General features: G+C 36.7%; 2 protein-coding genes across 6 annotated transcripts in view; one reads left to right on the top strand and one right to left on the bottom strand.

Annotated features, from left to right (window-relative positions):
• The window catches only part of efs (embryonal Fyn-associated substrate), a 14765-nt gene extending 9133 nt beyond the window's left edge, over window positions 1-5632 (bottom strand). The window contains exons 1-3 of the mRNA XM_055199474.2: window positions 5488-5632; window positions 4503-4732; window positions 93-1463 (exon numbers count right to left, since the gene is read on the bottom strand). Of these exons, the coding sequence (XP_055055449.2) occupies window positions 93-1463; window positions 4503-4514 (1383 nt within the window). The 5' untranslated portion in view covers window positions 4515-4732; window positions 5488-5632. The remainder of the gene's footprint in view (window positions 1-92; window positions 1464-4502; window positions 4733-5487) is intronic.
• LOC129440243 (dehydrogenase/reductase SDR family member 4) overlaps window positions 1-13592 on the top strand; it is a 23047-nt gene extending 9455 nt beyond the window's left edge. The window contains exons 1-10 of one of the 5 annotated variants that reach the window (XM_055199498.2): window positions 5597-5732; window positions 6286-6397; window positions 8220-8338; window positions 8538-8715; window positions 8820-8921; window positions 9009-9079; window positions 9170-9221; window positions 9863-9997; window positions 10260-10315; window positions 13320-13592. In XM_055199498.2, coding sequence (XP_055055473.2) covers window positions 8223-8338; window positions 8538-8715; window positions 8820-8921; window positions 9009-9079; window positions 9170-9221; window positions 9863-9997; window positions 10260-10315; window positions 13320-13434 — 825 coding nt within the window. In that variant the 5' untranslated portion in view covers window positions 5597-5732; window positions 6286-6397; window positions 8220-8222 and the 3' untranslated portion in view covers window positions 13435-13592. Of the gene's footprint in view, window positions 1-5596; window positions 5733-6285; window positions 6398-6937; window positions 7155-8219; window positions 8339-8537; window positions 8716-8819; window positions 8922-9008; window positions 9080-9169; window positions 9222-9862; window positions 9998-10259; window positions 10316-13319 lie in introns of those variants that run through there. The other 4 variants (XM_055199486.2, XM_055199494.2, XM_055199492.2 and 1 more) reach the window with 4 other exon arrangements.

The raw sequence follows: 13592 nt of genomic DNA, 5'->3' as shown, positions 1-13592 counted from the left end.
AATATTAAATATTACAAACCTCACTTTAAATCAGTAATCATCTCTATCCGTTTCAAAACATTTAAGATCCAACATTTTCTAATGCATCTTACCTCATCACTGAGTTTTTCAGAATTTGCACAAGGTGTCTTGGTCACTGATTCGCCGTTCTGTTTATTCTCATCCACTTGTGCATTTCCGTTTTTATTTCCCTGTCTGTCCTCTTCAAGCATCTGTGTCTGTGTGGATGCAAGTTTTGACTGGAGAACAGGTTTAGTAGCTGGAGTTATACTTGATTGAGGTAAATCTTTCCTGGTTACACTTCTAACTGGTGGCGCTGGAGGAGGTGGTTTGCGGCCAAAGTTTGGGGAACCCGGTACTCCGGACTTTCCTGTCCTGGTGAGTAGAGGGGACTCCCTTATGCTACCTTGTGTTAGTTTTCCTCTACTAGTAGGAGGAGTTGAAGAAGTACCCTGTGTCCTCTGAGATCCTCGGACAGAGGAAGGTGTCTGCTTAACATTTTGCGCCGGTTTTGAAGGAGCAGTTCCAGAGGTTTGTTTGCGCTCAGACTGAGGAGTCCTTGATACTGCTCCGCCAGGTGTGGTTGGGGTTTGGTACATGCCTGGGGCATCTTGACCGGAAGGATTAATGGCAGAAGATGGGCTGCTTTTAGGTGCAATTCCATCTGTAAGTCTCGAATTTATTCCTGGTACTGCACCACTCGGAGTCTGATATAAATTTTCATTGGTCAGTGCAGTTACAGCTGACCTTGGCACCAAGTAGCATCCATCAGAATGCCCTGTCGCTGCATCTTTTGGGGTTAAATATCTTGCCTCACCTCCCGTTTCTGCTGTAGACCTCGAAACAGCACTTGGACTCAAGTAAACCGAATCTGATGCTAATGCACCCTGTGATCTGTGTTGTGCCGCCAGCGGGGCAGGCGAAGTTGGTGTCTGATAAAGGGTCCCTGACTCCCCACCCCGTCCTTTAAGAGAGGGCGAGCGGGGTCTCCCTGCCACAGACATATCGCCCCAGTCTGGACGAGGCCTGGTTCCAGAACTAGAGTGTGATCGTGGCCTTCCTCCATCAGGATGGCGTAGATCTCCAGACCTGACTGGAACAGGTGCTGCCCCAGGGCTTTGGTAAACCCCTTCTGTCAAGCTGGGTGGAGAGAGATACACCCCATCTAAATCTTCAGCAGTCAGCCCATTTACGGAGCCCAGTTGGTTAGGTGAAAGATGGACTGAATCCACACTAGGAGCCCGTCGGGTTTCTGTACTTGTGCTTGAAGTGGGAGTCTGAGTTTGAAGGAGACGCAGTCGGTTGGCGGGGGCAATGCCTTGCCGACCGTGAAGGGAGCAAAGCCACCAGCCAGGTCCACCTTCCTGTTCTTGGTCCAGAACCATCAGGATATCACCTTTACGGAATGCCAACTCCTCTGGGCTTTCAGCGGCATTGTCAAAAAGTGCCTTCGCAAGCACAGTCTAAAAGATAAAAGAGAGACACATAAAACTCAACACTCTTGTAATCTTTATGGAAAGGGTGGAGAGATACTGAGAGAATGGAAGGATGGGGAGATAGAAGAAAAAAGTAAAAGGCTTTAAATAAAACATATCAAGCCTGTTCTTATCAAGGTGATAAAATATAAAGTCATGCATGCATAAAAAAATCTACATTAATTTGCATACATTTTTTCATGAAAGGAGGCAGATTAGAAATAGCAAAAGAGAAAGGTTGTAACAGAGTCTTTTGGATAGAATGGCGAGTGACAGCAATGGTGCAGATCCCAGTGTGCTAGAAATGCTACATGCAACAATGTAATAGAGTTGATGTTTAAAGGAACATTCCACTTTTTTTTTAAAATAGGCACATTTTCCAGCTCCCCTAGATTTTGAGTTTTACCATTTTGGGATCTATTCGGCCGATCTCCGGGTCTCGCGGTACCACTTTTAGCATAGCTTAGTATAATCCATTGAATCCGATTAGACCATTAGCATCGCGCTCAAAAATGACCAAAGAGTTGAGATCTTTTTCCTATTTAAAACTTGACTCTTCTGTAGTTACATCGTGCTCTAAGACCGACGGAAAATTTAAAGTTTACGCAGTTCCCGAAAATAATCCCGACTGCCACTCTGCAACTACACAAACTTGGTGCCGGTGTCATGAGCAATTCGGTCCCCCCTGGCAATTCTGCCCCCTTAGGACCCCCGTGATTCCATTGGCTGAAAAAACTAATCATGGGTAGTTTTCTTAGTGTCTTATTACAATTCCTACAAAATCGCGTTATGATTTATGTAGTTAGAACGTTGTTTAAATTACAATTTATGTCTTTTAAATGATATGTTTCATATAGTAGTATATAAATTAGTCTATAGGTGGGAGATCTACACATTGCTTGTGTCATTTTATTATTAAGATATTATATACTGTACCCTTTCCACTTTTTTACTGTGTAAAGTTAACAAATTACTTATACAAAACACGATTACTACATAGTTGAATCGCACATTAAAATTATAATTTATAAGCCATGATTACTACACTTTTACTATTTTAAAAAAATACATTCCGTAAGGCAGTGGTCCCCAAACTTTTTCAGCGTGCGCCCCGTTTGTGTACGGTGCATTCCTTCGCGGCCCCCCAAAGAAAATGTGTGACAAAAGCTGTTCTAAAACATTTCTATCAACATTTTAATAAAATTATACAAAAAAGTAGTGCTTTTGATTAGTAGCCTTATTTTTTTAGGTTTAATTACACATAATTCATGATAATTTAATGTATTTCATAAAATGTCATAAAACTGTGGCCCCCTGGAACCATCTTGCGGCCCCCAGTTTGAAAACCACTGCCGTAAGGTATGTTAATAATTTACAAAAATAAAAGTATTGTTTTTGTAAAGCAGATGATGACACAAAAGTACTGACGTGTCTGCAAAATGAATATTAGTTTATTATATTATTTTTTGTTACCTTTTTTTTTTTTAAATTGTATGCTTCTATTTTGTACAACATGATTAGCTTGCTAGACTGCTAATGCAGATAAGATATCACAATGACAAATTTTTGAACAGGCATTAGTGCTAGGTACTAATCAGGGTCCTAGGGGAGACCAAAATGCCACGGGGGACCGAATTGCTCATGACACCGGTCATATTGAAAGTTACCTAGCTGGGGACTACTTTCGGGCGCTACCTAATATCATTGTGCCTGCTGCATCCATGGTACGGCAGTTAAGTCCTTGATTATTACGCCGGAATGACAGAAGAGTTCCTAGACATATCTGCCTAGATAATCGCAACGTTTAATTTTCTGTCAGTCTTAGTACACGATGTAACTACAGAAGAGTCAAGTTTTAAATAGGAAAAATATCGAAACTCTTTGGTTATCTCTAGCGCGATGCCAATGGTCCAATCAGATTCAATGGACTATGCCAAGCCATGCCAAAAGTGCCAGCGCCAGACCCGGAGATCAGCTAAATGGATTCCAAAATGGTAAAAATCTAATGTTTAACTCTAGGGTTGATGGAAAATGAGCATATTTTAAAAAAAAATTGAGTGTTCCTTTAAATCTAATGTCCTCATCTAAAACTCTTTTATTTACACCCTCAATGGACTCTGTTTTTAGCTGGGTTGTGTGCTATTAAGAGAAGTCACAAAAAGGAACCAAAATGCATCCAAGCCCTTCATCTATATCAGCAACAGAGAATAAGACCATAGCTGAATAATCTAAACATATTCTGTATTCAAACATTCAAAAAGGACACAAGTTGACAATTTTTACTGAAAATGATTAAAGAACGGCTTAAAGACTGTCAATATATATAGCAATATAATCGCTGACCTATTTTCCTGGCATACATAAACTGTAAAGAAGATGTGCATGTAAGCTTTATATTTAGAATGATGTTTCTGTTGCACAGCTGGTAGAGCATTATGGAAGCAGTGAAAAAGGTCATTGGTTCAATTCTCAGGTAACATATTGTCATAAACTAATAAAATGAATATATTGTAATACACTGTAAGTCGCTTTAAATAAAAGCCGTCTGCCAAATGCATAAATGTAAATCGGAAATGATGTCACGGGTCCGCCTTCTGGTGTTTTTGTATTCAGACACCCACACTACTGACTTTATGGTTAAATCAATATTGATAGAGAGGATGCATAAGTAAGGGCAGAGGTCCGTGATTACGGAAAGAGAGAAATGGTGATTAAAGAAAAGAGCTGCCGAGTTAATGATAATGAGAAAGACAACTGGGGGAGGGGTACAACATCTGTCCCCCAGTTTTGGGTCCTTTTGTCATCCTCTATTTACCTCTAAATTTCCCTCTCATTCCCCACAGGGGATGTAGTGCTCTGGGCAAGCTGAGCCCCAGTACCCCAACACCCCCAACACACACTCCCCCATTATGAAGCACTGATTTTACATTGGACAGTAGGGGTTTTTCAGGGATAAACAGAAGGGTTTACAGCAGTGCCCTCCCTATATATCAAAACCCGTCACAATTTAAATGCATACACACTTACCGATAGAGACATTTTTGAAGCCGGTTCTCCACAGTTTTTGGTTTGGTTATTTCCACATGGGCTTTCCACTAAACCCCATTCACATCCAGACCGTGTGCGTCATCTGCATGTTTTACAGATCTGTTTTTCCTTTAACCTGAACTGTGCAGCGGAGGTAAATATCCCAAAATCCTGATCTGACAGAATCCTATGCAATTTGTGACTTTCATCACATCTGACACATTTTGAACCTGGTGGATAGAAGAAAACACACATTTTTAGGATAAATGTGGTAATCTGAGACATGTTATGAATACAGTAGTGTTTCACAAATAGACTTGAGGCTGTTAAAACCTGTAAAGACAGCTGCAGTGGTTAAACTAGTCAGACCAGCCATTGGGCTTTAGCAGGGGAGTGTAGACATCATTTCATAAAATCATAACTTTTTAAAGGACATCTTTCATTTTAAATTTTATAATTCGGTAATTATGTGTTAATAGAGGAGCAGACCCCATTATCTATAATAATTGTGTAATTCAGTAGCATTAAACAAAAAAATAAACCACTTCAAGATATTATTACAACAGCCTAAAGACTAGGATACTGGCCTTGGTCAAATATACAGACAAATATGTAAATATACGAAATATATTTATAATCCTGCCTAAAAAGTCTTTGATATACGTAGATTGAAATGCATTAAGCTGCATCAGTGAAAGGGGAGGGAAAGCGCAGATAATTTAAAGCCACGTTTCGTTTTCCATCCAAGAAACCTCAAGCTTTCCTTTATGCAGCAGAAACCCAATGGGACAAATGGGACCAGCGAAAAAATATATATAAATAAAAGAAGCTCACTCTCCCTGTAAACCAACAGCAAGGGTAATAACAACTACACAAATAACATAAATGAAATGGGATGCTATTTATTTCAGTCACAAAGAGACAAACAAACAGCGACAGCCCAGTGTAACGTAAATGTGAACTAAATAGCAATGCGCAATCTTACCGTTCACATTTCTGGAAAAATCACCGTGAAATACACAAGTAGAGGCAAACCTCACAAATCATATCTCCTCAAACGACTGCAATGCACGGCTGTTGTTTTCCTTTCTTTCTTTAGGGATACGCGTCTCGCTCCACCAGGCTTCGCCCTTCCCTGCTGCTGCTGTTGGCCTTCTTGGTTTTGAATTACAGTTGAGCGCATATGGCTGCTCCCCCCTCATTGTGCCCGACACCGCACCATTCCTTACGGTACAGTACGCCCCCTAGTGGAAGTATCTATCTATCTATCTATCTATCTATCTATCTATCTATCTATCTATCTATCTATCTATCTATCTATCTATCTATCTATCTATCTATCTATCTATCTATCTATCTATCTATCTATCTATCTATCTATCTATCTATCTATCTATCTATCTATCTATCTATCTATCTTTCTATCTATCTATCTATCTATCTATCTATCTATAGAAAAGCTTCGATCAGCCGTATTTCTCTAACATATTTATAAGCATGAAATTGTAACAATATCTAGGTAATACAAATGATTGTAAATGTAAGACATAAACAGCACAAATAGATGGTATTATTATTATTCAGTGAGTGCTGCCGAGAGAACAATACATTGGGTGGAATAAAACGAAGGAGATATTGTAGGGAAATAGTATGTAAATTATCTGTCAAGCAGTTTACTTGATTGTGTAAAGAGGAGGCTCCTGGATGTTATGGATATTCTGGGGGGAGGTAAGTTGGATGCACAGATGCAAAAACCACGTTTTACATTTTTACAAGACACTAGGTTTGGGGAATGATGCCCGCTGCTTTGCCGTGTGGCTGGAGAAGCTGAAGTTTCAGAATAATTTGTGCAGGATACTGCAATGTACAGCAGGTGGCAGTAAAGCTCCAAAGAAGTAAGCGGCCATTTAACAAGTAGTAGAATCTTTGATTCGATCAAAAGTCCAATGAGGACGCAGTTGAAAGCGACAATTATAATACAATTCCAGCAGGGCTCCAGAATTTGAGAGTAAATTTGACCTTTTTTGTGATGTGGCACTGAATTTAAAACAGCTTGTACTTTCTGCATCTATCATCAAAGTATATATTAGTAATACAGTGTATTACTTAGTAGAAATGTGAATATTTGGTAACCATGTTGATTTACGGTATGTGCCCCTAAATTTTATGGTTGCGTCCCTAAAATTTTTCAGTTGGGGGCCACTGTGCTCCTAGTGAAAAAAGTTAGTCTGGAGCTCTGTCCAGTTGTTTTTCATTAAAGTAAATCTAAAGTATTTTAAATATAATTCAATAAAGTAAAGTTTAAGTGCCTGTAAAATGTATAGTCTTTTATTATTTTGAAGCATATGTATCTTGTTGTTTTGGAGACTATGCATTAGTGAACCGAATCACTTTTATGAACCCAAGTTATAAAACTGACTCCAGATCAGTTGCAGACACTTTGACAGAACTCTCCGTAGCGACAAACCACTTTCGACATCATTAAAAACTCGTCAGCTAAATCACGCTACTCGGTCAGTTTGACGTGAGCTCATATAAACCACTGATTCGAAACAAACGATTCGTAAAAGGTTTGAAGCTGTACCCACGTTTTGATCGCGGTCGACAACCGTTCACACACAGTATCTCCACACATCGCAGGTAAAGTTTGCGGTAAGTCATCGTTTATCATACTTTTTTTCAGTATTTAATGTTAACCTTCCATTTGATTTGCGTTTGGTTGGTAAGTGTGTTTTGTTGTGCAGTCAGCACACAAAACTGTATTTAACGTTAACCTTTATAGTGGTAATACTTAAAACACTCCATACAGAATCGTTGTATTCATGCTTAAATTAAAAAACGGCTTTTGTATCTAACTGTTGTAGGCTACTAAAGTCACAATAATTTCAAAACAAAAGGGTTTCTGTGCATCAAACATCAACCCGTTTAAATTATTTTTATGTAATCTACATTGGATTTGTTGTGATAGGATTTTATATTTTTGTTTTTATAAAATTATTATAAATACAACCAAAATGTCAAACTGACTTAAGAATTTCAGAGTATGGATGCGATTAATCTATAGCAGAATAAAAGTTGTTTACAATAAACTCTGGGGTGCATTCGCAACCGATCCGTTACAAAACTGGCAGCTCCGGTCTGGATCCGTTGCGGATCTGCCGGAGCTTGTTATCAGGGCAGGGGTTCTCGCAGAAAATGTGTTAGTTAAAGTCGCAATGAAATTGAAATGAAAAACTATATATGAAGAGTTTCGTTGCAAAACGTGATAAATCCATTTTTTTACATTTTTGTCAAAAGCTGTTTATTATGATGTTATCATGTTATTATTTTGTTTTATGGTGCTACTTAGCTGTATTTTTTATATAAAAAAATGTTCATATGTGTGTAAACTGTATATAATACCTCGTATAGATAAATGCACACGTGCATGTATATATTTAAGAAATGTTTACATGTGTATTTTGTATATTTATGTATAATTTATATTATATAAAAATACTTAATATATAAATATATCTTAAAATTATGCATGCATGTGTGCATATTTATATACATAATTATTATACACAGTTCACACACATATATGATGTAAACAAAACTTTTATTCTGCTATAGATTAATCCTATCAGTCTCGATCATCTATGAGATTCTATATTTCTATACTTTGACCTTGAGGCTGATTTGAATATTATCTTAACGTACTTTTTCTATCTGAAGGCAATGTTGAAAGCGGTAACCAGGTCTCTGTGGTTAAAATCCGTGGCTGGTATACGAATGATGTCCCACCACAGCCCCCTATCAGGAAAGGTTGCTATTGTAACTGGATCAACTGATGGGTATACCATTGGATTTCCCATTGTTATTTACATTAAAGTTAAGATCATGTAGAGAACAGTGTGAAACAAAAGAAACTCATTCTACGCCAATACACATTCTCTTAAGTATTAAAGTTACTAAAGCATTATTATAAATCTAAGTTAATGTAAAAATGTATTTAACAGTGGCGTAACACAGTCAAACCCTGATTTTTTTTAGGATTGGGCTTGCGGCTGCAGAAGCCTTGGGTCGGAGAGGAGCACATGTTGTTGTGAGCAGTCGACGACAGACCAACGTTGACAAGGCTGTATCACTTTTGCGCAGTAAAAATATAAAAGTAACAGGAACCACATGTGATGTAGGAAACGCAGAAGACAGAGAGAAGCTCATTAACATGGTGAATTATTATTATATTTTTGACCAAATATAAATTTGGGAGGCTTTGATTTTTTTGGTTGTCTCTAATTGTTTTATCTCTGAATATTTTGGTTTATATTGCAGACCGTTGAGCAGTGTGGTGGTGTGGACATCCTGGTAAATAATGCAGCAATGATCCAATATATTGAGAACATATTAGACTCCACAGAGGATGTCTGGGACAAAGTATGAAAACTTGTTATAATTATAATCCATAAGTACATTTGTATAAATAATTTGACTGGCTTAACACTTTCAGATTTATTTTTTCAGATATTTGGAGTGAATGTAAAAAGTCAATTTCTACTGACCAAACTAGTCGTTCCTTACATGGAGAAAAGAGGGTGAGAGATGAGCCTAAGTTGTGATATAAAAAAGTGTTGCCAGATAAAATCTTATATTTGGGCCTAATGTATGTTTCATTTGAATTTCAGAGGTGGGTCGGTTGTGTTTGTGTCTTCAGTAGCAGGGTACATGCCAATACAAGTATGAACCCATAAGTAACTTAATCGTTTGTTTAGTCATGCAACATATTTTAGTCTTGCCAAATTACTGCTATTACAACAGAGTTGGGCTATAAGTAGTACGCATTGTGATGTATATAAAGTAATAGTTATAATAGTGTAATAAACAACAATAGAAAATACAAAGCAGGATGTGTTTCAAAACATGTCAACATGGGGAAGAATTTTATACATTTTTATATCATACCAGACATGGTTTTATATATTAAAAATACAATATCTTATAATAAAAAATATTCCAGCTCTACTTAGCTTTAGTGTCTACGTTTTTGAAAGTCCAAAAAGTGCATTCATCTATCCTAAAAGTAGCCCATATGACCTCAGATGGTTAATAAATAAATAAATAATAAATGTTAATGTTTCCTGAGGTGAAACATCACATTTGTGAGAATTTGAGTGTACTTGGCTCATATTGTGTGTTTACATTAATACACTTGTTATTGATGGCTAAATAAGCTAAAAATATGTTAACAACATGGTATTTAAAATAAACCATTTCAATTTAAATATTTGGGCATTTTGTTTTGTCCCTATCGCCCTTTACAAAAGATGTTCAGGTTTTTTTTATGTTTTTGATGTCATTTTTTGCCCTTTGACTTTTAGGGCCTGGGCGTTTACAGTGTGAGTAAGACAGCTCTGCTTGGGTTAACTCGAGCACTTGCTCCTGATCTCGCCCACAGTAATATCCGGGTCAACTCTGTTGCTCCTGGCCTCATCAAGACACCTTTCAGCTCTATGGTAAGGATTTCCTACAATTTTGCATTTGGTGCCTTAACAAGGCAAAGTTTCCATAAATTTACACAATCTTACCTTTAATTAAAGTGCTATAGTTGACTTAAAAGACTTGCTGTGTGCTTTAGGAAAACGTATACATATATCTAGTAAAAATAAGTGATTTTTTTAATGTAACTGTGACTTCAGTTCTAGTCATTAAAGTAATTTACTAGTGAAACCCTTTCTGCATGTTTAAAGAATGAGTTTTGTCTTTGTTCTTCTGTAGCTGTGGGAGAATGAAAATCTGCTGAACGGATTCCTGAAGCTGATAAACATGAAGAGGTCTGTACATTTACTGACTTTAAGACATGAATAAAAAGATAATAGAGGTCTGTCTAAGTACTGCCATATGAGTGTTTTAACTGAACAATCACTTATGGACTGCAGAACATATATATATATATATATTTATAAAATTATATTATATTATATATATTTATAAAACGGTTAGTTCCAATCCTTGATTCTGATTGGCCAATAGGTGTGCTTTATTCACAATAAAACACTGCTACGACCGCTTCACCCAACAGTTCTATTTAATATCACTGCGCCCTTAGCAACACCCTTAGCAACACATAAACATATAATGAGACAAAGTTTGAGAACAGTTTGTTGTTTTTATTTGAGCTTTCATGTTATTGTTCGCAGTCAGGGACTATTTTTTCTAGCGGAAGGAATGCTTTTATTGATTTAACTTCATGAAAGTTGCAGTAATATTTTTTTTACTTTAATATTGTGTAGTAACCGTTTTATAAAAGCAATAAGGTACTCGAGGCAAGTGCTGTATCGTGAATAAGTAACGGCTGAAGGGGTTGCAGGCACTCCGCTTCGCGTCGTGCCTAACAACGCCCTTCAGCCGTTACTTATTCACGATACAGCACAGCCTCTCGTACCTTATTGCTTAAATATATACTGTTTATTACAGTACACTCCTCATTATATATATATGAAGAGTTTCGTTACAAAACGAGATAACCACCGTTTTTTAAATTGTTCAGAAATCTCGTTTTTTGGTTGTGCATTCCAATTAATTTCAATGCAACTGCAGTTGGTTTGTTTTGATTTAAATCTTCATAACTTAAAAAATACAGCTAAGTAGCACCATAAAACAAAATAATAACATGATAACATAATAATTAACATGTTTTGTCAAAAATGTTAAAAAATGGATTTATCTCATTTTGCAACGAAACTCTTCATACAGTCTTGTTCAAAATAATAGCAGTACAATGTGACTAACCAGAATAATCAAGGTTTTTAGTATATTTTTTATTGCTACGTGGCAAACAAGTTACCAGTAGGTTCAGTAGATTCTCAGAAAACAAACAAGACCCAGCATTCATGATATGCACGCTCTTAAGGCTGTGCAATTGGGCAATTCGTTGAAAGGGGTGTGTTCAAAAAAATAGCAGTGTGGCATTCAATCACTGAGGTCATCAATTTTGTGAAGAAACAGGTGTGAATCAGGTGGCCCCTATTTAAGGATGAAGCCAACACTTGTTGAACATGCATTTGAAAGCTGAGGAAAATGGGTCGTTCAAGACATTGTTCAGAAGAACAGCGTACTTTGATTAAAAAGTTGATTGGAGAGGGGAAAACCTATAAAGAGGTGCAAAAAATGATAGGCTGTTCAGCTAAAATGATCTCCAATGCCTTAAAATGGAGAGCAAAATCAGAGAGACGTGGAAGAAAACGGAAGACAACCATCAAAATGGATAGAAGAATAACCAGAATGGCAAAGGCTCAGCCAATGATCACCTCCAGGATGATCAAAGACAGTCTGGAGTTACCTGTAAGTACTGTTAGAAGACGTCTGTGTGAAGCTAATCTATTTTCAAGAATCCCCCGCAAAGTCCCTCTGTTAAAAAAAAGGCATGTGCAGAAGAGGTTACAATTTGCCAAAGAACACATCAACTGGCCTAAAGAGAAATGGAGGAACATTTTGTGGACTGATGAGAGTAAAATTTTTCTTTTTGGGTCCAAGGGCCACAGGCAGTTTGTGAGACGACCCCCAAACTCTGAATTCAAGCCACAGTACACAGTGAAGACAGTGAAGCATGGAGGTGCAAGCATCATGATATGGGCATGTTTCTCCTACTATGGTGTTGGGCCTATTTATCGCATACCAGGGATCATGGATCAGTTTGCATATGTTAAAATACTTGAAGAGGTCATGTTGCCCTATGCTGAAGAGGACATGCCCTTGAAATGGTTGTTTCAACAAGACAATGACCCAAAACACACTAGTAAACGGGCAAAGTCTTGGTTCCAAACCAACAAAATTAATGTTATGGAGTGGCCAGCCCAATCTCCAGACCTTAATCCAATTGGGAACTTGTGGGGTGATATCAAAAATGCTGTTTCTGAAGCAAAACCAAGAAATGTGAATGAATTGTGGAATGTTGTTAAAGAATCATGGAGTGGAATAACAGCTGAGAGGTGCCACAAGTTGGTTGACTCCATGCCACACAGATGTCAAGCAGTTTTAAAAAACTGTGGTCATACAACTAAATATTAGTTTAGTGATTCACAGGATTGCTAAATCCCAGAAAAAAAAATGTTTGTACAAAATAGTTTTGAGTTTGTACAGTCAAAGGTAGACACTGCTATTTTTTTGAACACACCCCTTTCAACTAATTGCCCAATTGCACAGCCTTAAGAGCGTGCATATCATGAATGCTGGGTCTTGTTTGTTTTCTGAGAATCTACTGAACCTACTTGTAACTTGTTTGCCACGTAGCAATAAAAAATATACTAAAAACCTTGATTATTCTGGTTAGTCACATTGTACTGCTATTATTTTGAACAAGACTGTATATATATATGAAGAGTTTCGTTGCAAAATGAGATATATATATATAATTGATCACTGTTGTCATTTAATAGTCTATGATTATTTGATTAATAAAGTATGATATATATATATATATATATATATATATATATATATATATATATATATATATATATATATATATATATATATATATATATATATATATATACATATATATATGAAGAGTTTCGTTGCAAAATGAGATAAATCCATTTTTTAATATATATATATATATATATATATATATATATATATATATATATATATATAATTGATCACTGTTGTCATTTAATAGTCTATGATTATTTGATTAATAAAGTATGATTGTTACTAGACGTTTTTAAAAACGTAGATTTAAAGCCTGTATGTAATTGTTAGTTATCAGTCATCACTGCAGTATTTGTACATGATTTAACAAAGCCATTCTTATGTTTTGTCTTAATATTTTAGAATTGGGAAACCAGAGGAGATAGGCGGTGTGATTGCATTCCTGTGCACGGATGAAGCCTCATATGTCACAGGAGAGACCTTTTCTGCAACTGGAGGCATCAGCTGCAAACTTTGAGTGCCAGTGTTTGCTGTTCTCATAAACATTAATGTGTACTGATGCAGCATGTGTACATCAGAGGAGCAATCTGATTGTATGATTCAGCACAAAAACATCATTTATGTGGAAACTACTTTAAAGCTTATAATTATAATAAAGTGATATTTGCAAAAATA

The sequence above is a fragment of the Misgurnus anguillicaudatus genome, chromosome 21 (genome assembly GCF_027580225.2).
Source record: "Misgurnus anguillicaudatus chromosome 21, ASM2758022v2, whole genome shotgun sequence".
NCBI classification, from domain to species: Eukaryota; Metazoa; Chordata; class Actinopteri; order Cypriniformes; family Cobitidae; genus Misgurnus; species Misgurnus anguillicaudatus.
Note: the sequence above shows the minus strand (reverse complement) of the source record. Positions and strands in the feature narration are given on the sequence as shown.